This window comes from Delphinus delphis, chromosome 16 (assembly GCF_949987515.2).
Source record: "Delphinus delphis chromosome 16, mDelDel1.2, whole genome shotgun sequence".
Classification (NCBI taxonomy): Eukaryota; Metazoa; Chordata; class Mammalia; order Artiodactyla; family Delphinidae; genus Delphinus; species Delphinus delphis.
The window spans coordinates 45212911-45238673 of record NC_082698.1 but is presented as its reverse complement, the minus strand read 5'-3'; the positions used below and the strand labels follow the sequence as shown (position 1 = coordinate 45238673).

At 53.6% G+C, this 25763-nt stretch overlaps 2 protein-coding genes across 4 annotated transcripts in view; one reads left to right on the top strand and one right to left on the bottom strand.

The window, feature by feature from the left end:
* Positions 1-226: 226 nt before the first annotated feature.
* Positions 227-25763, bottom strand: part of RASSF4 (Ras association domain family member 4) — a 35318-nt gene continuing 9781 nt past the window's right edge. Inside the window, exons 3-11 of one of the 3 annotated variants that reach the window (XM_060034613.1) lie at positions 24018-24093; positions 12639-12769; positions 11149-11240; positions 10297-10454; positions 6216-6317; positions 5893-5944; positions 5149-5270; positions 4196-4293; positions 227-2808 (exon numbers count right to left, since the gene is read on the bottom strand). In XM_060034613.1, coding sequence (XP_059890596.1) covers positions 2748-2808; positions 4196-4293; positions 5149-5270; positions 5893-5944; positions 6216-6317; positions 10297-10454; positions 11149-11240; positions 12639-12769; positions 24018-24093 — 892 coding nt within the window. In that variant the 3' untranslated portion in view covers positions 227-2747. Of the gene's footprint in view, positions 2809-4195; positions 4294-4429; positions 4499-5148; positions 5271-5892; positions 5945-6215; positions 6318-10296; positions 10455-11148; positions 11241-12638; positions 12770-24017; positions 24094-25763 lie in introns of those variants that run through there. The other 2 variants (XM_060034614.1, XM_060034615.1) reach the window with 2 other exon arrangements.
* Positions 16542-18000, top strand: DEPP1 (DEPP autophagy regulator 1). The gene is made up of 2 exons (XM_060034616.1): positions 16542-16748; positions 17317-18000. Exon 2 carries the CDS (start codon positions 17344-17346, stop codon positions 17968-17970), a length of 627 nt encoding a protein of 208 aa, XP_059890599.1. The 5' UTR covers positions 16542-16748; positions 17317-17343; the 3' UTR covers positions 17971-18000.

The window sequence follows — 25763 nt, the reverse complement described above, 5'->3', positions numbered from 1 at the left end:
ACAAATTTTAGGTTGTGTTTTTTTTTCAGTTGACATCACAATTTTCAAGCCTTTCATTATTATATTTGTTATGGTGATCTGTGATCAATAATCTTTGATGTTTCTATTGCAAAAAGATTACAACTTGGCTCAAATGATTGTTAGCATTTTTTAGCAATAACGTATTTTAAAATTAAGGTACGTACATTGTTTTTTTAGACAAAATGCCATTGTACACTTTAGACTATAGTAGGGCATAAATGTAATTTTTATATGCACTGGGAAACCAATCTGTGTGACTCACTTTATTGTGATATTTGCTTTATTGCAGTGGCCTGGAACCAACCCTGCAACATCTCTGAGGTATGTCTGTACATTTTCCCCTTTTTGTACAACTTGTTAGTGATTTCTTAGCTATGTTATTCAGAAGTTAGTTTTGATAATTCTATTTCACAAGTGACACGTATCGAGATAGGCCTTAAATGAAGTAATATTGTAACAACTGAAAGAAAAAAAACCCCAAAAGCAAAACTGGGGATGTTTACAGAGGGTTTCTTCATCTGATGGCTTCCCATGTGCCAAGCCCTGTCTGCTCCAGGGCTGGCAGGCCTCTTCAGGCTAGAATGTCACACACACTCTCTTAGGCAAGTCGGGCTCAGCCTTGGGCCTCCTTCCAGGGACCTTCACCATCTCTCTGCCCTGCTGGTCCCCTGACCATCCAGGGTGTGTGGCCTGCTTCTCCCAGGTCTTGTCTGAGACCCCTGAACACAGGGCACAGCATGGCTCTGTCTTTGTCCCTCTAGGGCTGAGCACAGGTCTGGCACAAGGCGGTCCCTCAATTACTGCTGAACAATGGACAACAGTTGTGCTTGACCTGAGCTTATAAATACGGTCTGGGAGCTATTTCACTATTTTACTGAGGAGCCCTGTTTGAGTCGTTCTCTACCCTCTCCTAGACCCTGTCACCTTGCCCCGCCCCCAGCCCTGCAAGATTCCCGAGGTCCTCCTGATGCTGGGACTCTGCGATTCGGGGTGACCCTTGTGCTTGTTGTCCAGGCTGTCCACAGACCCCCACCAATGACTCCTCCTCTGGGCCCTGCAGCTGCCTCTGTCCTCAGGCCCCACACCAGCCCCAAGCATGTGCACGGAAAGGAAGGAGTCGTGTCAGTGTCATGAGCCGCGGGCTGTGGCTCAGCTTTGGCTCTTCTGCCAAACTTGGCCACGCGGCCTGTGGGACAGGAGTGTCAGAGGTTAGGTCAGAAGGTCAGGGTGGACACACACAAGCAAAAAATAAAGCTTGGACCTAACTCCTTCAGTTCAATACCTCACACCTTTATTGAGTACCCAGGAAACTATGCTGCCAAAGGCAAGCAGAGACAGCAGAAACTACAGCGGACCCTCCCCTGGGCGTCTCTGCGCCTGCCTCTGTGCCAGGTCGGGGCAATCCTGTTGCGAAGTTCACCCTGAACGGTGGGTTCCATTGGCACGGCTGCTCCCAGGCTCTGTTCTTTATGGGCGCTGCACAAGGCACCGAGGGAATCTCCCTCATATTGAATTTCTGTATTTGGGAGACTTTATACTTTTTCCCTTTAAATCCGCTATCCATGGGCCCCAGTGGGAGAACTTGGTCTTCAGTTTGCTCTGTTTTGGACAAACACCTCACATGACCAATGTAAACTGTTACACAATTTTTGCAAATGCCTTCTTGTTCATTCCAGATGTTTTCCATCAGCTGACAAACCCAGATCGTTCTGCATCTGGCCCCAGGGAATTCAAAGCCCTTTCTCCTCAAACAGACATTTTTCCCTTGGTGGCCCTTTGATGGGAAGTATTGAGAGAGGAGGAACGCACACCCAGAGAGGGCAGGAGGCACACAGGTGTCCGAGGAGAGCAGCAACGGGGCAGAGCGCGGCCTTCCCGAGCCACTGCCGGCGGTCCCTGGACAGCTCCTGGACCCGCACGCACCCTGGCAGCATCCTTTACAATGCCACGCGGGTCACCTCCTCAATGTGATCAAACTGACATGTTTCTGGCAGCGAGCTCCTTGTAAGAATCCCTTCAGGTCTTGCTGAGGAAGCTCAGAGTGAGTGTTGCAGAGAGAAGATGGGCTGCTGGTGGTCTTACTCCCAGTCTGACCTCTGCTGCCGGGGCACGGGGCTATGTGAGGCTCATGGAGTGACATCAGAGGCTCGAGGGCCAGGGACACCATGGTGAAGTGATGGCTGGGAGCATCGCACACCCCATACCCGCTGGCAGCCCTTGCTTTACCCAGCGGAGTTTCTGAGTGGCAGCATGAGACGAGGGCAGACGGGGGTCGAGTGGCTCATGTGTTTGATGAGGATAAGGGCTTGTGGTTCTGGGCTGGGCACTGGGAGAGCAGATGGAGCCCACCCCTAGCAACAAGGTCATGTCCTGCTCCCGTGAGCAGGAGACGTGTGGAGTGAACAGAACTGGCCATGCTATGCAGCTACATAAGTGGCCCATGTCACAGCTTCAGGGCTGCTCACGGCCCGGGCCAGTCTCACACGCAGACCCCACCCAGCAAGTTCCTGGCTCCTCAGGCTTAGGTCTGGGCACTGTGAGTGCTCACCTTGGAGCCAAGAGGCGGGGACATGGGACTCACGCTACCTAGGCAGGTGGACAGGTAGAAACACGGGTGCTGGATTCCTCAGCCAGTGTGACCAATGTGTGTGACAATCAGGGCCCGGCCACCAGCGCTCAGAGTGCGCTGGCTGCTGGGGGCTTCGGAAGAGGCAGGTGCTGGTGGGCTACTTGGCCTCCACCAGCTGCTCCAGGCGCTGTAGCATCGTCAGACGCAGGGCTTGGAACCTGGAGGGAGACACAGCCAAGAGGACCTACTGCTACTGGAGGGGACAGGGAGGGGGCGAGCAAGGGAGCACATAGATGCTGGGCCCGGAGACCCACGGCTCCTGACCAGCTGATTAGTGGCCACTATCTCTCCTCTGCCAGGAGAGGGAAAAGCCAGGCCCACATCCCACAAGACCACTGGCTTTGAGGAGCAGTCAAACAGGGCTGCAGAGCCTGCCAAGCTTCAAAGCAGAGTGATCTTTCTATTCCAAAGATTCTCCAGTACAAGATATGGGGACATATGTATATGCATAGCTGATTCACTTTGTTATAAAGCAGAAACTAACACACCATTGTAAAGCAATTATACTCCAATAAAGATGTTAAAAAAAAAAAAAGATTCTCCAGTACAGACAGGAGTGTGCTGGAGTATACAGGGCGGCAAAGTAGGGATCAGGAAGCCTGCGTTCAAGCCCTGGCTCTGCAGTCACGTGGTGCTGCCTCCTTATCACAGGCCGCTGTTTCCTCTCTGTACATTGAACAGGCTGACCAGGTGACCCTCAAGTCCTTTCTAGCCACGGTGACACTGCTGACTGCATGTAGACTGTTTCCTCTGATCGAGGTCTCTGCTGACTGCCTGAATGGGGCCTGACTGCACACATAGAAGCCTTTCTAAGAATCATTCAGCCAGATGCCAGAATCGGAACCAGTCCCCTGACCGCGGGCCCTCACAGCAGCCTCTCTCCTTCTCTGCCTAAGAGGGACTCTGGGACCGAGCTTCCCCTGCAGAGAGAGAGACAGATCATTGGGATGTGCAACCTGGCTGACCTCACACAGCCGGGCCCTGAGATAGCTTCCCCAGGAGCCAGCAGGTAACACCTGCTCACCTTTCCATTGAACTGGTCCCCTGCACCTGCAAACATCAGCTGGTGCAGGCAGTTCCAATAACTGCTGCTTTGGGACAGGCCTAGAATTCCGGCTAGCGTGAAAGGCCCAGGCGAGGCAGAAGGTGCACAAGCAGGCCCCCTCTCGGTTGTTCCTCCAGAGCAATGTCACCAGCAGAACACACAGCCCTGGTCCAGGGCCCACCCGTGCTCCTGCCTGACTCTCCTGGGCATCTTTCAGCAGCGTGTGCCTGTCCTGTGCTGGCGAGATTGCCGAGGCTAGAGGAGTGGTCTGGGCTGCATCCCCCTATTCTGGCAGGCTGTCACCCCAGCTTGGTGTCAGTGTTGAGCAAGGGGTCAGAGGGCGGTGCTGGGGAGCCAGGGTTAGCAGGTGTCCCCGAGCTGCGTGAGGAACCTGGCACACCTGGAGGAGAGAGGCCTCCCAGCCGCGGGCCCGGGTGCTCTGCCCTGCAGACTTGCCCTGACGTTCAGTACCCACGACTGGCTCTTTAAGTGCTGCTTACTTCATGGTCAGTTTGATTATTTCTCTTTCCTCCTCTTCTTTTAATTTTTCAACAAAACTGTCCAGCACCGGCATTTCAAACTTAATGTACTGAGCGACCTAGAAAATCCAAGAACATTTTAATGTGTTTTAAATTAGAAGCCAAAGTGTGTTTTCTTTTCCTCGTGGCTTCCATAGTGGCCGATTCAGCAGTCTTAAATCCAAGGAAGAGGCTGTCCTGCTTTCCTCCCACGCCCAGCACTGCTCTGTGTGTACCAGGATGGGAGGATGGAGCCCATTCTTACCTCAAAGGCAACTACGATCGCTGGGAGGAAAGATTAAGCTGAATTTTAGGAAAAGCATTCAATAGTGAGTGGAGTCACACTGGGTGTTCTCTGGGGGTGGGGTGGAGACGGTGGGAATGCCATTGTTTTTAACAATGGAATGAAACTACACTAGTCTGAATGGCTCAAGGGATACAGGGTCACTGGGCCTTCTCCTTGGGGTCCACACCCTACAGGCCTTTTCTGTGCAGGGAGTTTGGAAATGTGCCCATTGCCCAGCCAGGACTCAGGCTGTCCTGAGACACAGACCTCCATAGGGTCCCTTCCATAAGCCCTAGTTAGGCCCTAGTTAAGGAGCCCTTGTTGTGGGCTTTAATGCAATGACAACAAACCACGCTCCAACGAAGGAAAAGATTCTATCTGTCTGAGGGGGAAAGGCCAGGCCATGGTTTTCTAAGACCCAACTTCTTATCTCCCCTGAGCCAGCTGATACATCTGGTGGTGGCTGACAGGAAGAAGAAGGGCTGAAACCAATACTGTACTGGTCCTTCAGAACGGCCATGGGGGCCCTGGAAGCATCGCCCAAGAGGGCTCTGCCCAAGGTCACCTTAAGAGCCCTTGGGGGTCCGCCATGCTGTCCCCCAGCCCCTAACTCAGGAGCAGGCCTCCCCGAGCCTCAGCTCTCACTCACTTCGTGGGGGACTTCCTCGCCCAAGTCAGCTTCCATCAGGAATATCCTGGCAATCTTCTCACAGGGCCCGTGCAGGATTCTGGAAATCAGCGGGTACTCAGAGTCTTTTAATTTTGTCCTCTCTGAAAAAGAAAGCGGTGGACAAAATTCATGGCATCTCTGTGTCTCTTTGTTCCAGGACAGGAACGTAATGGAAGACAGGTGTCCAGGGGGCCTGGCAACACTGCCAGGTGTTGTGTGGTGGACACTGCCCTGATGATGTGTGATCATGTCCTTCAGTGAAGGCCCAGCTCCGAGAGGAACAGTGGCTGAAGGAGCGGGGAATGGGGAAGTGGACTTGGGGAGGCCAGGCCTGCTCAGTTATCAGACCTGTGCTGTGCAGCACTGGACACAGGGCCATGCAGTACAAGTTCTGCAACAACAGTTCTCAGTGGGCGAGGGGCTTCTGTTCCACCTTGAAGACCCAGATGCACATTCCTCCCCACTCCCTGCTGAACCTACTGGAGAGAGTGGCTTACCATATGGTTTTGGTGGGATTCTCAAAGGGATGACAGTGTGCCTGGATTTGGGCCTGGGAGGGATGCTCGTGGTGGGGGCATAGCATGTCCCGAGGCCAGGAGGGCACCTGCCCCGTGCCCGCTGCACAAGCCAGCCCAGCCCTCAGAGAAGGAGCACAGCTGGTGAGCTTGCCAAATGGACAGGGACTTTTGTTTTTATGATCAGGAAGCAAAGGCAGACACTTACCCCCAGACTCGTGAACGATGTAGAGTGCAAACTCACTGGGACCATTTTCCACCTGCACAGGTAGTAATAGGAAGTCAGACCACGGCTTTTCCAGACAGGAGAGACAGAAAGGGACCCCTGGTAGTAACCACATCCTCAGTGCCACACACACAAATCCCCAGGGACCTTCCCCTCTCTCTGCTTAAATTCCCAGAGATGCCAGCTCAGCTGAGGAAACCTTGGTCATCCTTCTAGCCAGGAGCCATGGCTTTCTCCAGCCCCCTCCCCCAACAGAACAGCAAACCACCAGCAACTGGGGCAGGGCCGTCTGTGGCCAGACTTACTCGGAACTTGTTCAGCAGCAGGGTGAGGACCTGCAGGGTGGTCATGGTGCTGTTGACTCTCACGTTGGTCATGGACCCATAGGCAGGAGTAAACACGGAGGTCTGTACAGGAACGGGGAGGCAGTTCAGGGCAAGTCCAGAGGGGACACGGGGCTGACATCACACAGGGTCTGGGCATACTGTCGGCCAGATGGTGCTGAGCAGGCTGGAGCAGTAGGCGAACCTGAGCTTCGGGAACACCTGCGTCTATCCATCCACAAAGATCCACACACGAGCTATGCCCAGATCTGGGCACGCACAGGGAAGCTGTAACAACTCACATCTTACAGAGGCCTCTAAGGAAGATGCCTACAAAGCTATAAGGTCCAGCTCTCTGGATTCCAGGAACCAGGGCCGTAGAAGTAACTCACAAGGGGTTGGGGGAACCAGTCTCTCCTTCACTCTTTCTATCCATCAAATCACCAAGTGTCTGCTGATCCGAAGGCTGAACATTCTCCAATCTGTCCACTCCTCTCCATGCTCCCAGTGGTGCCTGAGGTGAGGCCCTCCGCTTACACTGCATCAGCTTCTCAACTCTCCCCTTCCAGTCTCCGCCCTTTCAATCCATTACCCACACTGTTGGCCAGAGGAACAACCTTTCAAAATTCTGCAACTCAAAGTGTGTTCTGGACCAGCTGTCAGCTACAGTCTCAGGCCCCCCGAGTCCAGACTCCTGGATCAAAATCTGCATTCGAGGGCTTCCCTGGTGGCGCAGTGGTTGAGAGTCCGCCTGCCGATGCAGGGGACACGGGTTCGTGCCCCGGTCCGGGAAGATCCCACATGCCGTGGAGTGGCTGGGCCCGTTAGCCATGGCCGCTGAGTCTGCGAGTCCGGAGCCTGCGCTCAGCAATGAGAGAGGCCACACCAGTGAGAGGCCCGCGTACCGCAAAAAAAAAAAATCTGCATTTGAGGAAACTGCCCCGTGATGCTACCTGTAGGGTACACTTTGAGAAGTACTGTCTTACAGCATGTCCCACAGCCTAGACAGTGCCATCCGTGGCTCCTCTCATGTTATGCACATGTGATACATGGTTCCCTCCCAAGTACCCTGTGCTCTAGCCACATGGCTTCTGCACAGTTATGGGGGCCCGTGACATTCTCACAGGTATCTTGCCTTTGTTTATGAGACACCATCCGTGAAAGTCAACCAGGGCATTGTCTGAGGCTTATTGAGTCCTCAATGATCACTAGCTAGGTAGGAAACCTGCTAAACACTTTATATATAATCTTTGATTTAATTCTCACGACAGCCCTTAGAAGTACCTGTCACTAGTCCCCTTTTCTTAGGAAAGACATGGAAGCTTGGACAGGTTAAGGGGCTTGTCAGCATCACCCATCTAGAAAGGGCAGAGCTGCCCCAAACCCCATGCTTCACCACTGTGGCACAGGGGCCTCCCTGCGTGTCTGACTTCCGTGTGGGTAAGCTCCTCCTCGCTTTCCAAATTCCAATTCACACATTCCTCCCGTATGGCCCTAGCTCTGCTTTTCCCAGTAGGGGCTCGGGGTGTGCGAGGGACTTGTTCAGCGTCTGCAGCTGGTCCCCGAGTACCAGAGCCAGACTCAAACTTGGACCTGCCTTCTGCACAGTGAAATGTAGAATGCCTCTGGGTGATACAGAAAGCCAGCCTAGGTTTTCAGTTTCTAAGAAATATGGAATACAGAAGTCAGGCTATTTCTAGGAGAAGAAAGGTCATGTCAATAAGACATTGTTAGTGTTTCTTCTGCCTGAAGTTTTTTCTCAAGAAGATACCAACCAACTCCATGTAGGAACAAGGGTACCGTGGCTGTTTTCCCATCTCTAACCACAGTGGTTTTCCCCTCACAGAACACATTTGAATCTAACAGGCCAGGGCAAAGCAGTGAAAACAAGTACTAAGTTTGACCCAGTCTGGAAATCAAGCCAACATTGCTGTGAATAAGAACACTTTTGGAAAATAATTGAGTGAAGCAATAGGGTACAGTTCTAAGAAATAAAACCTGGAATAACAACCCTAGGAAGTTAATTCTAGGAATTTTTTTTTTTTAATTGTTGCCTGTGGCTCAAGTACTTTGTTGCCTGATTTCTAGGGACACTGATTCTGAATGCATGTAGCGCAGGGAGAAAAAGAGGGAGCCCCTTACTCATCCAGGAGATGTGAATCAACTGTCCAACATGCCTAAGACACTAGTTCCTGTCCTGGCAGGTACTCAATTTGCCTGGAAGAATGGGTCTACATTTCGGCGCAGGTAAATCTGTGACTGGGGGAAAATCTGCCCTTACTGGGGCCTGAATGGGTAGTGTATCGAGTGTTGGGCTGGCTGGCTAAGAAGCCCTTCTTGGCAGGATGGCTCCAATGGACATGAAAGGCTGTGATGAAAGCCCTCACTGTTCATTTGTTCATTTCAAAGGCTACAGGGTGCTCAGACATCTCCATGTCCCTGTGACATTTCGAATGACTAACGTAAGATTTAATGTGCCCAACACCCCTCTTAGAGATGACTCCTTTAGAGTAGAGGTGAATGTACTGAAGACAAATTCCGCTATTTGGTACCCTGAGTCATGGAGCAAAAAGCTCCTTTTTAGGAATGTAGAACTAGAAAGAGCCTAAACCCGTGCAAATAGTCTTTCTAAATTTTTGAGTAATCCCTTAAAATAGCATATCAATATATATTCAAATACTAGCACATGGTACTTAACACTTTAAGGACAAAACCCCTTTGGAGCAAGATTTAAAGAATACCCAAGTCAGACGGTGGGTTCTTTGGCTAATCTAGACATTCTTAATCTCTGTTTAACTTCAGCCCTGCCTCCCCCTCCCTCTCTCAGGAAACTACTCTCAAATAGTCCTGGGTTTTCCTGGATTTAGTAAAGATAACCTATTGTCCCTCATGAACACTCACTGCAAACCTAGCAGGGAGTGGAGGGAGGTCCTGATGGTGAAGCAGGGTCCTTTCAGCTGCCTTGCTGAATTCTTCATCCTGAAGTGCAGGGCACCCCAAGAGTGGCTTGAATGGCTCCCAGCAGACCTCACCTGGGGGACTGTCCTTCAGATCTGACCCTGAGACCTCCCTTTGCCCAGGCTCCCCTTCCCCTCCCACGAGTCATCACCTATCAAGAAGGCAGCTGCTTAACCTAAAAACCTTGGCTTCCAGTTTCCCAGTGCTGCAGGATGTGGCTCTGTTACCGGGACACTCCCATCTAGGGCCTCACCCACACGGCCACTCGTGCCATTTATAGTAATCAACTTCTCCTTTTACAGTTTGGTTTGTTTACGGAATGATGTCATCTGGGGAAGGAGCTCTTTTTCCTGAGGTCAGTACAATACTTGGACAAAAGGCTAATTGCTGGGAATAAGGAGAAGTGTGGGTTCTCTGGGACACAGACACACGTGCTCCTGGGCACACCTCAACCTAGTTGCCTTCATCTACCAAGTGGAAATGACAGTAGGGGACAGGATGTTCCCATATCAACTGAGCTTGGGTGGAAACCTCATAGAAAATCGCCTGATTAAAAGTGAATTTGGTATCACTTTCCAAATATCCATGCAACTTTTTTTTTTTTTTTTGCGGTACGTGGGCCTCTCACTGTTGTGGCCTCTCCTGTTGCAGAGCACAGGCTCCGGAGGCGCAGGCTCAGTGGCCATGGCTCACGGACCGAGCTGCTCCGCGGCATGTGTGATCTTCCCAGACCGGGGCACGAACCCGCGTCCCCTGCATTGGCAGGTGGACTCTCAACCACTGCGCCACCAGGGAAGCCCTCCATGCAACTTTTGAGAATGAATTGACAGTGAGTGTGTGATGGAAAATATACAGGCTTTGGGGCCATGAAGTGGAATGATATTTTGATGTGACTTTGGGCGAGACAGTTCTCCTCCTGAGCCCGTTTCTCCATCGGGGCAGGGGCATGACCACATCTGCACACAGGGCCATGGTGAGGGTGAATTCTGGCATGACCGCCACGGGGCCCGGCCTACAGAAGGCCCAGTGGTTACACCCGTGCTTGGGGCTGTTCCCTGTGGCCTCAGCTTCAGGGCCCAGGGGAGAGGCCAGGCTGGGACATCACCTTGTGGTTGTAAAAGTGCCCGTTGATAGAGAACCGATGTCGCCGGATCCTCTGGGCCTCACCGGGGGCGCGGCACCTGGGCCGCCTCTGGATCACACAGGCTGCATCACTCTTGGTCCGCATAAGCTGTGGGGTCTCCTCGTCCTCCTCCACGGGCTCTGTGGTGAGAAGTGGATGAGGGGGTCAGGCTGGGGTGAGGGCGGTGGTGACAGAACTGCTCCCGTGGTGGTCCCGAGTGTGGAGCGTGGCTCCCTGTAGCACTGGGCTGCAGCAGACGGCGATGTGACCACTGTCCCTGAGTCGGAGGCTGGGGTCCAGCCTGCGTGATGCCCACTTTGCAGATGGGAAAGGTGATCCCCAGACAGGATAACCTGTGTCACCATGCCACATGGCCATAAGCCTCCGGGCCTCTGTCTCCAGGGATCCAGAGCAGGACTTTGACAGCCCCAGCCCTGTCCTCTGGGACAAGCCCTTCACTGAGTGCAAGGGGAGAGCACCGAGAGGACAGACACACAGGGATGGATCCCAGTGTGTGGGGAAGAGGTCCCAGATGCCTGCAAGGCCAGGAGGCAGCCGCACCCTCTGCTGATGTTCTCTCCTTTCTATAAGGGTGCGTGTTGCAGGGACTCAGGCAAACGACATCACCTCTGCAAGCCTCTGATTCCTTTTCCCTCGGTGAGGAGTCGATGAGAAAGCCTCTTCCGGGTTAAGGAGGGATTTAGCAGGGGCTGCAGCTGAAGGGAAACAGGCCATTCTTTGCTACTCCACAAAGCTGATATTCAGAGACGGTGGTCATGAGCCAACCCCTCCCTTCCTTCCCACCCCAGATGAGCAGGACAGGGCCCCCCTGACCTGAGCTGTCTCTGGAACTCTCCTCCCTGGGTCCGGCCTGAGCGCCTGGTTCTTGGGCAGTGACTCTGCCATCCTGAAGAGGTGGCTCCTTTCTGAAAAGAGACAATCGTGGTGCTCAGAGGGCTGTAGGCAGAGAAAAGTAGCTCAGGTCAAAGGGAAGAGGCTGGCTGCCTTTGGGGACAGGACACAGGCAAGAATCAGGGCAGGCAGAGCTGAGGCCAGGATTTCATATTAAGTCAACGTAAAAGATTAAAAGAAAGGCAAAGGATCGCCCCAGTGTCTGCTGGAAGGAGAGGGAGTCTGTCCTGAAGACCCGGTGTACTGTGCTGGGCGCCGTTGCATGGACACAGGGTCACACACAGTGCCCGGGTGCTGCTGGGGGCTGGGCTGAGGCAGCTGGTATCTGCGGCCACATGCCGAGGGGGCTCTCTGGGCTGCCCTCAGGCCTGCGGGGGCTGGGCAGCAGCAACCTCGAGGGAGCCAACCTCCAGGCCTCTGAGCAGGGTGGTCTCCAAGCCAGGGTAGCTGGTGGTGGGCTGGGGAAGGAATGGGCGTGATGGGAAGTAGCCACATGGTGAGGAGGAACCTGCAAGGAGCAGACAGAGCATCCAACCCAATGCTGAGAGGCCTCTGCAGGCCCTTGTCTGAGACTGCTCGTGTGACCACTTTTACCCTCCTTTCTAAGGAGCCCATCCAAACTCTAAGCTCTAAGTCTGTGCGGCTCAAAATTTGCTATGAGTGACCAGGGATACCTGGGGACGCCCCAGGGGTGTCAATGTGTTAAGGGCTCTCAGAGAAGCAACTTTACTTCAGTTTCTGAAGGGGAAAATGTTTTGAATTTCTGACTCTTAGAAGGATTTATTACATGCAGAAGCAAGCAAAACGCAGCAGCAAACTGCCCGTCTATGGGGTGGGGTGGGAAGAGGCAAACGTCCACTAAAACGATAAGGCAGATAGAAAGCCATTTCATCCTGATCGAAACATTCTTCTGATAGTTAAATAAATCTGATATTAAATTCTGATAAATTTATAAAAATAAATTCTGATATTGGAATAAAAGCAGAGCAGGAGGAGGCTAAAATTGTGTGCGTTTTTAACATAGAACAGGAGATGCTGAGATGCTTAACTTGCAGAGGGTGTTGGAAGCCCCCCCCCCAGAGCCCTCTCTCTCTTACGGACAAGGCAAGTTTGAGAAGCACAGCCAGAGGTGAGGGGAGCCTGGAATGTTCTCCAAGAGGGAGGTGATTTGGTTGTCATGGAGAAGGACCACCTGGGGGTGAGGCTGCAGGTTGGCAGGTGAGGTCATGGGCTGAGGACGTCACGGGGTGACAGGGATGAGGTTGGGTTATCCTGCCATGCTCCTGCCCCAAATGGGAATGGGGCTAGGCTGAGAGCAACTTCCCCCGCCCCCGACACCCCAAACGATACTTTTGGGTTGAACGGGTGTCACGGAGACCACCTGGCCCCGCCCCACCCAGCCTGGCACTCACGGGTGTCCTGGTGCCCAGGAGGCGGGGGAGAGGTGCACGCGCTCTCTGTCATCCTGTATCTGGAGCCGGATGGGCCGCCTCAGTCCCCAGGAGATGTTGAGGAGCCCCTCGATGATCAGAGCCCCTTCTTCCTGTGGGGATCCACACGGGTCAGCCTCTTCCCCCAGAGCAGCCGCGCTCAGGGGTCACTGCCCACCCTCCCCACCCACCCTCAGGACTCAGCCCCTGCCCACGGGACTCGCCGTGCACTCAGGCCTCCCCAGACACGCCCTCTCCTCCCTGGCGTCCTGTCCTCCTTTGGGGGAAGGCCCACGAACTTCTATGTGCTCCAAGGCACGCGGCCCGGGGCTGAGAGGAAGCCTGAGGCGTGCCCTTCCACCGCCCAGGCGCACGGTCTGGGACAGGGCGGCTGAGTCAGGTGTCCCACAGGAACACGGCCGCTGTCTGGCAGGCACATCCACAGAGCGGCAAGGAAACACGTTCCAGGGAAGCACGGCTGTGCAGACACCAGTGCAACACAGGGCACCTCTCCACCCACTGCTGCACCTGGGCAGGGGACCCACGGTCAGCTGGCCCTACTGGGCATGTGCTGAGGGCACTGGATCCCATGCCCACGAGAGCAGAGGTGGACTAGGACAGTCCCCACACTGTTCCCATAGTGGCCTGAACCCACCCCCAGATTACTGAGCTGCCTTCTTTCCTGAGGGCCAGTCTTGCTTTCCTCACCACCTGGGATATGGACAGTCCCGTGTCCCACCACTGGCACACACACTCAGAATATCTACATCAGCTCCCAGCCCGCGTCCCCGACCAGCCTTCATTTCCCAAGGTCTGCAGATGGCATGGCCACTCCCCTGCCACCAACCCTGGGGTCCTAATCGACAGAGTCCTCCAGAGGCACCCTCAGCCAGCTCCCACTTGCTCCCCTCAGGTCCTTGATTCTGTTCCTCTGACCTATTTCTGGCTCCTGTATGAGCGCTACCACCTCCAGGCTCCCTGTGTCCAGCCTCATCACTCCCACATGTGTGCCTGGCCAGGCTGCTTTGTCTGCACCCTCAGAGCACCTGCCAGAAACCTTCTCAGCTTCACGCTTCCACAGAGTCTAGGTCTTCCCAGCTATGTGCTCCTAATCTGCTTTGATACTGGTCTTTTGGCAATGAACTTAAATCGTCATTCTCCCAAAGCCATCTCAAGCACCATTTTAGATTCACAAATGCCATTTCTTTCTCCTTGCTGACATCAAAAGCCCTGTGAGAAGAGGGACCTTGTGGAAAATGTCATATCCCTGGCAGTGCTTACAGAGGTGTCCTGCAGTGTCGATTTCATGGTTAGTTAGTAATAGTTTAAAACACCCTGCCATACACGGAGAAAATATTTCTCCTCTGTTCAAGTTTATCAAAAATACACATAGCTTTCTGAAATGGCCTTGCACTGTTTGCTAAAAAAGAAAACAAACAACAACAACAACAACAAAAAAACCAGAGCTATTTTTGATAACCACTGATGCTACACAGGCACAGATATGTAACTAAAGATCTGGAACTGTATGTATGTAATATGTAACAGATACGTAACTGTAAAGGAAAGACTAGATTTATCCACTGCAGTTAAAGGTCCCGTGGGGATAGTAAGAAAACCCAAAGTGGGGTTCAGGTCTTTGTTTTCAGACTTAGCTTCACACGCCTCCATCAGATGTTGACAGGTCGCTGGAGAGAGCCTCTGCCCCACCAGCAACACATCTCGGTGTGTTCATTCATGGACATGTTTATTCATGGACACCAGCCCCATGATGGACTCTGGGTGGAGGAGATGAAGCAGACACAGCCCCAGACCCTTTGATGCTCTGGGGGCACCGCTGGGGCAGGGGCAGCAAGGCTGGACATACTGAGGCCAGACCTCCAAAGTTGCTGTATGAAGGCTCTGGGGACCTTGCCATGAAGAAAGAGGCAGGGGGACTTGCTCTGGGGAAGCGAAGGGCTGAGGCAGAGCTGCTGCCTCTGAGGTCAGGGTTAAGCTATGCTGGGGACCAGCTGGCCTGACGTGACTCAGGCCTGGTGTCCCTGCACAAGCGGCATGGGTGCGCCCAACCTGAGCCCCCTACCACTGCTCTACTGCTCCCCCAGCCTGGCCCCATCAGAATGGAGGGGAGGCCCTGTCAGCCTGCAGCGTTCTCTGATCAAATCAGAGAAGCCCAAAGTAGAGAAGAGGGACCTCCAGGGCAGCCCTCACCACGCAGGTGGGGAAGTAACAGGACGAGAACACAGGTCCCGGGGCCTGGACTTCCTACAAGTTGGGAAATCAACCTGGGCCCCCTAATTCTATCCCAGTCAACACTTAACTCCTCAGTTCAGCCTATTGGCTTATTTGCTAATTGCTAATGAATTCAAAGAGAGCCAGAGAAACAGACAAAGGCTCTACAGAAGCGTCCAGATGGAAGAGCCGAGGTGGGACTTGGTATGTTTAACTGAAATCCTGATCACGGGTTGGCCGCATGCCTTGGCCCATGAGAAATACTCTGGCCAGAATGCATGAACTTGGGACTGCCAGCTCCTCCCGCCTGCCTCGGCACCTAGGGTCTGTCCAGCAATCAGACTTCCGACCTGAGCTTCTGTCTCAGTGACTTGCTTTCCATCCCCTGCCTGTGGGAACAAGACAGGTACCTTCCAGGTGGGCCCAGGGCTAGGTGGATGACGTGAGGTCTGTCTGAGAAGGGCACGGTGCTGGCTCTCTACAAGGGCTTTCCCAGGGTCACCTGCCTCTCCCCCAGCTGCCTCCTGTGCTGACACACTCATCCCTGGACACTAGCAGTGGCCTCCCAACGCTGGCCAGGTGTTCCTCGGTCTCCCTGTTAGCTGCCCTTTAGCCCACGCACAGCGGCAAAGTCAATCCTTCAAAGCAGAAGCCAGACTCTTGCACCCTTGTTCAAATCCCGCAGTGTCTGTCCATCCCCTTCAGAGGGAAACCCAGTGTCCATGCCAAACCCACCGACTTCTCCCCACCTGGGCCAGTCATATGGGCCCCTGGCTGTCCCCTGCCCAGCAGACTCTTGCCACAGTGGCTCTCCACATGCTGCCCCTCCTCTGGGAACACACGACCCTCATTTGTTCAGTTCTCTGCTCCATGTCTCCTCTTAGAGAGGACCCTCCCGACCCCTTGACCACAGCACAGCTGGCCGTTTCTTTGCAGCTGTAATCAGTACCCAACATCACAGCACCCATCCACTGAGTACTTAATTCTTTCCCTCACTAACAGCTAAGCTCTAGGACGCAAGGATTGTTCACTGCTTATGTCCTCTGTACCTAGAACAGTCACTGGTGCACAGGAGTACTAATTAGATACCTGGGGAACAAAGAAACAAACCAGTTATCATTTGAAAGCACCACATCTGGGAAGCAGCAAGACCAGGACCCTGCAGGCTGCCCCTGGTTCCATAAGAAGGTGGGCACATCCCAACTCCCAGCAGGCCCAGGGAGCCTGGCCTTAGCCGCCTCCAGGCTAAGCCCTGCATCGCTGTGTCTGGCAGGGTCCCTCACAGGTGCAGGCCCAAAGCTCTACAAGAGCGAGCACCGGGCCAGAGTGTCCTGGGGTTGCAGGGTACTAGTGTAAGGTGTAGTGGGGAACACTTCTAGGCGGAGGTGGCAGACCCTAGGGTTGCTTGTGGGAGCCCAGTGGAGCCCTCTGCCTCTCCCAGTGGCCACCCCACCCCTGCCCTGCAGAGTAAACATTCCCAGAACGTCCCACAGGCGCAAAGCCTTGCTCCAAGCTGGGCCAGGCCCCGCCCGCCAAGCTGTTTTCCTCTGAGAGCCTTCCTGGGAACTGCTATTTTTGGCCCGTGTGACGGTAACTGATTGCTGGTGGAAAGGTACAAAAGCAGCTGCCAGGCCCCGAGGTTCACCAGACAGCTCAGGGAGGGCTCTGCTCTGGACAGTGGCACATCGTACAGGGGCCGTAGCACATCTTCCTCGTCGTCCCCCTCCCAGCAATCTGACGCCGGACACAGGGCTCCAACTACTGGACCCCGATCCCTCTGCTCTGAGCTTCCTGGGGGCTTTCTGTGGACTTCCTTGCTCATCCAGCTCCCCTGCTACCCCCAGACCTCCTCAGCTACAGGTAAGAGACAGCAACTGCCCTCTGGTTTGAGGTAAAACAAAAAGGCGTTGGGTATCTTTGAGGCAGTTCTCAGCCTGGGACTCGCACAGCCTCACTGCGGGTTAGAGACCAGGATGCAGCTAACTGCTAACAACAGCTGCAGAGGGCTTTATATTCATAATGGAATTTCCCATGAGGTGTCATTCCATAAGCTTTTCCCAACGCCCCTGAGAGGTGTATTTTTAACCCCATTTTATGGATGAGTAAGTGGAAGCTTGGAGAGGTGACTTTGCCAAAGGACTCCGGGTCAGGAACTGCTAAGTTTGGTTTTAAACTCAGGTTTCCTCTGACTCCAGTCCGTGAGGCTGGGTTCTCTGATTTGTACAGGTTCCTGAACAACAGTAATGATAGAATCTTAAGTAATGTTAGCAGGAAGAGCCCAGGAGTTCGAGCCTGGTCTTGGATCTGCAGACTTTAAACTGCTCTCAGACACGTGATTCACCCAGGCAGCCTCAGGTGGGGAGGGGACGCAGGAAGGCTGTCAGGATGGCACACTAGTCCCTCACCCCAGTCCTCTGTCAACCAACAGGTTGCTGCTTCCTTGTGGCCGGCAGCCATGAGGTCCCGGCTTTTGCTTTCCGTGGCCCACCTGCCCACAATTCGGGAGACCTTGGAGGAGATGCTGCCCGGTGGGCCTGGAGAGGACCCCCCCGCCTCCCCTAGCCTGGATGACTACGTGAAGTCCATCTGTCAGCTGGCGCAGCCCACCTCAGTGCCGGATGAGGCTGCAGCCAGGGTCCGACCCAGTAGACCCCACCGGCCAGCCCGTTCCCGTGAGAAGAGCTGCACCACTGGGTCCCTACAGGACATCACCACCCGCTTCAGTGGCCAGCAGCCCACACTGCCCGGGGCCAGCACTGTGGACCCTCTGGACTGGCTCTTTGGGGAGTCTCAGGAAAATCGGCCAAGTGGGAGGGACATGCCAAGGAGGACTGGATCCTCTGCTGACCCCTGGGCTTCATGCAGACAGACGGACAGTGGCAAGGCCCGGGGGGCCCCCAGAGGGAGGCTGAGTGATGTCAGGGTTCCAGGGCACTCTCTGCTGAGACCGCAGAGGGACTGGCGCCAGTCCTCCCAGGCTTCTGGGCAACCTGGCCAGGATGCAGTTTCCCCAACAAGCCCCCGTCCCAGCAGCGTCCTTAGAACTCTCTATTTGCACCTCCCCGTGATCCATGAACTCTGACCCCTCCCCAATAAAGACTTCTGCAAATCACATACAGGTCTGCATCACCTCTCCACCCTCTCCCTCCCCCCACCCCAGGTGGGCACCGCCCCTGGCAGGTCTCTGGGAGGGAACAGAGCCTCTGCAGAGAGGCTTCCTGCTTTGGCAACTCATAGTGAGACCCCTGCTCCAAATAAGAGCCTATCTCACATGATGTGGCAATCGATACGCATCCCGTCTGCACTACTCCTAACTGGCTGATCACCTCGGGCAAGTTATTTTAACATCTCTTCCTTGGTTTTCTCACAGGTAAAATGGGGGTAATTAATGGGACCTGCCTCCTAGGTTGTGCTGATGAGTAAATGGGCTAAAACGCGCATACATCCTGGGGCGCATGTTACAAGCCCACACATGGAGTACCTGTTGTTTACGTGGCTGCCTCACAGGTGGGGAAATGAGTAGGTGGGGGGAGAGGAGAAGCAAAGGCCTCAGCCCTGGTGGTTTCAGAGCCAGGCCCTGGGCACTCTCAAGTCAGCCCCGTGGCTCCCCACACCCCTGCTCCCCCCAAGAGGCCCATGAGCAAACTGGGGGTCTCAGCAAATGCACCTGCTGTGTTTTGGGGGACTTGTCACTGGGCCACCCGCGGGTACCTCAGTGGCTCCACCTCACAGGTCCTGTTGTGTCGTGGGGAGCGTTTTCCCCACGCTGACGGCCAAGACAGAACCTGCACCAGCTAAGCCTGCAGGGCACCAAACAACTGGGCCAGGTGGCCCTGTCCCCGCCCGTCCCCACCCTTACCTGCCTCCACCCAGGGGCCACTTTTCTGTGGGGCAAAGTTCAGGGTGTTGTCCAGGTGCCCTGCTCTCGGGCAAGTTCAGGGGCCAGGGCCTCACTCCACATGTCCATGGGTCTCCCACAGCCCTGGGTCCCTACATCCTGGCAAATCCCAGTTCCCAGGGGCATCTGGCAAGCAAGGAGGTGAGGGTGAGGGATAGGGGAGGGGGCAGATTGCTTTCCTCAGGGAGACAGGTGAGGCACCAGAGAACTCAGAGAGACAGGCTTAAGACCTCATTGCCCTGTTCTCTTGGGCCAAGCCAGAGCTGGCCGCCCTGGTCAGCGTGGGAGGGACAGAGGAGAGGGGGAGGATGCAGCTGGGGCCACGGGCAAGCTCATGGCCAGGTTCAGCTTCCCCCACCTCCTTGCCCTGTGGGCTAGCAAACTACTTTGCCTTCCATTTCTCTCTCTCCCTCCCTCCCTCCATCCCTCCCTTCCCCCCTTTTTCCTTTCTTTCTTTCTTTCTGACTTTAAAATATTTTAAAAATTGCTTTGGACATTTACAATATTTATCTGTCCTCTTTTTTTTTTTTTTTTTTTTTTTTTTTTTTGCGGTATGCGGGCCTCTCCCTGCTGTGGCCTCTCCTGTTGCGGAGCACAGGCTCCGGACGTGCAGGCTCAGCAGCCATGGCTCATGGGCCTAGCCGCTCCGCGGCATGTGAGATCTTCCCGGACTGGGGCACGAACCCGTGTCCCCTGCATCGGCAGGCGGACTCTCAACCACTACGCCACCAGGGAAGCCCTAACCTCTTTTATGTGTTTTGTGGGGAGGCAAAATGTAAACCGTGAATTTAAAAGAAAAAGTTTCAGACAAGCAGTTTACTTAGTTTCCTGATCTGTAAAATGGGGACAGCAACGCCTGTCCTTCATACCCTACAGTGGTTGGGGAAACGGTACAAATGAACTTGGAGATGGAGTTATAAGCACTGTATACAAATTTTAAAACTGTCACAACCGCTGTGTCTCTGGTTGACTCAAGCCTCTGGGTCCCTGACTTTCTCCAGCAAATATGTGTGGGGCAGGCTTTGGCCAGAACGTCCTAAGGAGGTGGTGAGGAGGGCTGACCTGCTGAGCGGGTGCCTGGCTGGTGACTGGACGGGTCAGGCTTACTGCGCCAGCCTCATAGCAACGCGGTGTGAAACTAGGATGACGCTGGCTAATCCCCCCAAGCTCAGAAATCACACTGCTGCATTTGGGGAGATCAGATAGGGCCAAGGAGATTCCTGGGCTCTGGGCTCCTCTGCTAATACCCCCGACGTAAAAGAAGCTAATGGCACCTTCAGAAGTTGCCAAAAAAAAAGATGAATAAAGGGCTGGGGGAAGGGGCTTCTGGCAGTGTCCCAAGCTCCTGAGGACAGAACAGCCGAACAGAAAGTCCTCGTGGTGGGGCCCTATGGAGCAGTCTCATTCTCCTTCCACCCACCACTGAGACAGGGAAGGGACACAAATGCCCCTCCCGCCTGGAGAGACAGACTGGAAAGCCCTCAGGAACCCCCAGGGAATACATCCACGGGCCTAGCACTCACCAGGAACCGGTGGTCTGTCTGTCAACCCTGTCATTCCTGCCTTCAGGCCTTAGAAGAAGAGGGATCATTATAAGAGGAAAGGGGACCCCTGGTGGAGGGAAGGTCCTTCCCTATCTTGCACTTGTGCAGGGGGCCAGGGGCTGAGGTCCTACACTGGGTGTAGTGTGCGCTCATGCCACCAGGGGGAGCTTTGAGCCTACTCAGAGCTGAGCGCGGGGCGGGGTGGGAGGCTGGCTTTGGCAGCGGCCACACACCACACACCAGGACACCAGGGCCCTACTGCCTCCAGCTCACACAGTCAGCAGTGATATATTTGCCCACTGGCATTTCCGGGGTGGTCCATTATTCTGTAGAGGCACCAACCAGCCTGGTTAAAATGCTTTGCTCTCTTCAAAAGGCACAATTGCTCCCAGTTGATCACACTTTTCATTGTAAAACAAGCAAAACGATCCCAAAGGCAAGGTTTACAATGAAGGAAGCTACTGCTCCTGCCTCCTGAGCGGGAATCCTTTGTTCCTAGTTCTGTAGAAGCTGGGGGAAAGTTCACAGGGAAATGCCTGCCCCAGGGTGTGCCCCCTGCCAGTGACACATTTCATCTCTCTGAGTTCCGTGGGCCCCAGATGAGACAGTGGACAAGAAAGTGCCCCAAACTGTAGCAGCCAGGCTGAGGCTGCTCCGGGGCAGGCCCAGAGACAACAAGCTGGGTGGGAGGGTCTCTTGCAGAGCCCCTTGTGGCGCTGGGAGGGCATACCCGAGGCTGAGCTCCCCACGCTTAGCTTGGGGATCAAGCTTGGGGGGCAGGGGTCACAAACCGCTTTCCGAGTCCCTGAGTCCTGGTGAGTCCTACTCAGTCAAGACCTCCACAGACCTCCAGAGCTTAACGCTGGCGATGGCATCGCTGTATTATACACGTCTCTGCTCAGGCCTTGGAGCCACGCCAGAGCCTCTGACTTCCTTCAGGGTCATCTTGGGCCAGAGACTCTAAGAGTCTCAGTTTCTTTGTTTGGAAAATGGTCACTCCTCCCTCACAATGCCCTTGTACTACAATAAATACAACAGAGGCAAAGCTCCTCTTGTCTGCCCTGCCCTCAGCGTCTGCAGTGCCGGGAGAGCCCAGTCTCGGGTGGCCCGGCAGCAAGTTCTAGGAACTATGAGTCTCTGAGGCCCAGAAGGTCCCAGGTCAGCAACCTGAGGAACTGCAGAGCCCCGGACGCTGGGTGGTGGGTGAGTCACCCAGAGATGTCACGCATTTCAGCATTAGAACTCCCGACTCCCAAGCCGGGAGCCTGTCTCTATGGTGGCGGTCACCTCCCAAAGACACACGCTCCCTCAGGCAGGCACACCTTGGCTGTTAAAGCTGCAGAAGGTTCCTGAAAGGTACTTTCCAGCTCCAATGAGATCAGGTCAGACCCTCACACCTTCTTTAGGGTTAGGAATATGAAAATCCCTGCCTGTGGGATGTTAAGTTCCTGCCTTTGGGGCCAGCAGGAGTGCCTCTTCCCCACTGCAGGGTCCTACACTCCTCCATGTGGACTGTTCCATCACACAAACAGGTCTGGGGCTTCCCTGTCCCTCTCCCCACTCAGCTGTTCCAACAGAGGGGATTGTTTTGGGGAATCCCAAGTGCCAAGATCAAGCTCTTAGACTGGCTGTTCTCAGACTTGGCCTTCATCAGAATCCCCTGGAGGACTTGTCAAAACACAGCTGGGAGGGTGAAGAGTTTCTGATTCAGCAGGCCTGCGGGAAGGAGGGTGATAAAAATTTGCAGTTCTAACCAGTTCCCCGGTGATGCGGAAGCTGCTGGTGTGGGGACCACATGTTGAGAACCATCATGATCTTAGAGCAATCCCTGGATGGCCCAGAGCTGAGGAACAGGGTCCAGTCAGAAGACCCCACCCCATGCCTTCAGCACAAGAACTGAAGTGGGCCCAACTCCTCACTTAGCAGCACAGATCAAAACTGCCCAGCACGCTGGGGCTCAGGACTCATCCCAACTTGCTCCAGGCCTGCATCTGCTGGTTAGTTATCTAATACCTATGCACAGGTACCGCCCCATGCCTAGCCGAAGGGATGCAGGACTAGTAGGGCACTTGGCCCAGGTCTAGGGGCTTATCACTCAAGTAAGAAAAGAGACAGCAAAAGCAGAGATAGCAGGATGCTAGGATGAGAGCCCTGCGGGCAGCAGTAAGGAGCTGGGCCAGGGCGGGCTGCTGAGACAGGTGTCAGAGGCTGCTCTGCAGAGGAGTGCGAACACAGAAGCATGCAGAAATTCTGAGGGGTGGGGAACAAGTTGTCAGGGCTGGTCCCAAGGCCCCACGCAGGGTGGGTGGGTCAAGGGGAGGCAGAGTGTGAGGTCTGTGTCATTCCAGGTTGTCACAGGCAGCCTAGCACTGCCTGAGCCAGGAGCTAGCAGCCTCCCTCCCGTCCAGGCTCCTGAACTGTGTGACCCTGGCCTGGCCTGGCTGATGGAGGTCACCTCCCTGACACTGACTGGCGATCCCCCTGCTGCCCAGAGCTGCCTGCACCTCGGGGCTCACCCTCTGTTCTAGTAATTACAGAAGGGGATGTGTGGTTGTTTGAAGAACTAATGGAAGCGAGATTAGTGAGCAGAGTGGCTTCCGCCTGCATGAAGTCTCTGTGGGTTGCCGGGGCTTGAACTGTCCGTTCCTATGTTCAACAACAGAAGGGGAACTCAGAGGCCACTGGCCCTTGCCAGACACTGATGGGCTAGAGAAAATTCCAAGAGTCAACCCGATCTCAACCGTGGAAACCTCCCAAAATAAAGCCTAATCACGATCACGAAAAGACACCCCATTTTGGCTTTTCAAATGCCCCAGTATCCCGACCAGGGCTCCCATGTGAAAGATTTGGAAGTTCTAGATGGTGGGTGGCAAGACCAGGCCTTCACCTGATCTGCCCGGTGAGCAGCTCCCCGAGCCTGGGCCCTGCTGGCCACTCCCTGGAGTCCAGCTGGTGCCCACGTGCTTGTATTTGGCTTGTTTTGTTTCGGCCACACAGTGCTTCGAGGTTTGGGAATTCCACATGAAATTCCAGATACCTAGCTTCCTTTGAAAAATCAGTAAGGGTCTGGGTGTACCAAGCCCACATCCCCGCACAGCTGCCCTGGGTTTGATCTGACCCGTGCTCTCCAGTGTCGTCCACTCCCCACGCCTACCCTGCCTCTCAAGTGCGGACCTTCCTGGCCCTGTAAGCATCTTCTGGGGAGCTCTCCTCTATCGCAAGGCTTTCCTCTTGGTTGACAAGCACAGAGAGGCTGCTTTCACTCCTGCATTGCCCCGTGAACTTGGGCAAGCCAGGGCCTTGTGCTGCGTTCCTCATCTATGCTGGGATGAGCAGAGGAAGCACTGGACCGTGCGGTCTCAAAAGATTTCAGACTCCAATGTCCCGGCCTTCACGAAGACAAAAGTCCCAGGTGGAAAGAGAAGGCCCATAAGGGGATTTCCATCGGCTCTGCATTCTCACGGGGATGGTCCGACCCTCAGTACCCCTTGCAGGGATCTCAGAGGAGATAACCTGGTCCCCAACTCAGGGGATGGGTGACCTTACAATTTATTATCCAAACTGGACACTCAGAGTGAAGGAAATGGTCTTTAGAATTACCCTTGATTAACAGGTATAAAGCAGCACTATTTTTGGCAAGCCAGGATAAATGGTGACCCTATGAAAAAGAAGAGAAATGGGCCTTACCTCTCTGTGTCTCAGCTGAAAGCTTCTGCCCTCATGGTAGCAGTTGTAGGTTTTCAGCAGGCTTAAGAGCTCTGACCTAAAAAAGGTAAAGACACACATATGCTCTTGGAATGTGGTGGGGCCTTGGATAAGGCATCTGGCTTCGCTGGGCTCAGTTTCCTCATTTGTAAAATGGGCATAATGTACACATTTTGCCAACAACATATAATCCATTGAGAGACTAGACTTTGCCATCAGACACACACCCTTTGGTCTTCTAAGGAGTTTCGCAGATCAGCGCTCCTGGAAAGCCCGGGGTGGGGCTGCGAAGGAAGCAAAACTCACAGAGGGGTCCAGGTCAAAACTCACAGAGGGGCCCACGCTATTGTACTTCTAGGGTGTTTGCACAATTTCACTATTATAGATAAGAGTTCCTGACAATCTCCCTGTACCTTACTTCTGAGTCACCTTCTCAGAATAAGTCACTTGGGCTTGGATAATTGGCATTTTAAAGGCTTCCTTTTTCTCCCCATATTTCTTCCTACAAGGGTCTGGGGTGGCTGCTATGAAGGTACCACCAGGGTACCTCTTCCCCATCCTGACTTCCTGGACGTGTGATCATGGGATGAAGGTGACAGCCCCTGAGAGTAAGATCCTGAAGGCCCGAGGATGGCTACTCTGTCCAAATGCTGTCTCCCCAGGATAAAGGGAAAGCCACAGCTCGTGCCTTGGCGGAGGTGTGGCAGAGAGAAAACGAGGACAGCTCCCTGTACCCAAGCTGGGCTCTGCAGGGCAGTGCAGTCCAATAGACATGCAATGCAAGCCACACACATCATTTTAAATCTTCTAGTAGCTATACTACCAAGGAAAATAAAACAGGGGAAATTAGTTTTAATAACATTTTATTGAATCCAGTGTATCTAAAATATTATCATGTCAACGTGAAATCTATGTAAAAATTATTAATGAGATTCTGCTCGTTATTTTATTTTGTAAGAAATGTTCGTTAGCTGGAGCATCTTTTATATTCACTACATCTCTCCAGCCACAGGTCCCGTGCTCGGCAGCCACATGTAGTTGGTGGCTCCCCTACTGGACAGAGATGCTCTTGAACCTCTCAGGTACTGCCTTCACCCACACTCGAGCAACCCAGGGCCTGGATGAGAAAAACACGCTCTGGTGCTCTGTTGTGCAGCCCTGTGTGATGTGGGGTGATGGTAACTGACAAGGGCACCCATTTACAACTTAATGGCATTAACAATGCAGGATTCAATACTGCATGTTCACTGTGCTTATTAAGTGTGCAAACACTGAATATAAAATTGTTAGGATACGTACATGTATAACATATCTAAATCATGTATGGTTGTTATTATGACTTTTTTCAAAATGATATTTAATATTGTTACATTGTTCTTATTATCGGATTTAAATAAGGAAAATGATGGTGTGGGAGCGCTGTCTGTTTTCTCAGGGTCTTTAGTAGGAGGACCCCAGCGGGCAGGTCCTCAGCAAAAGCTAGTCCATTTCAAGGAGGCTTGCTTTGTCTTCAGAATGGCAGATAGGAGCTACCCAAATTTAGAAAATACTTGGACTCAGGACTTGAAAAGCAAGATAAAATGAAAAAATACACTTTTCTTTAGTTCAGCAATGAACTTGGAAAAGTATCCCAAACAGTTTTTTATGATGAGACTAGGAGTCTCATCATAAACAAAATAAAATAAATAAAAATAAGCTGAGAAAAATATACCTTTTTAATAAAAACTC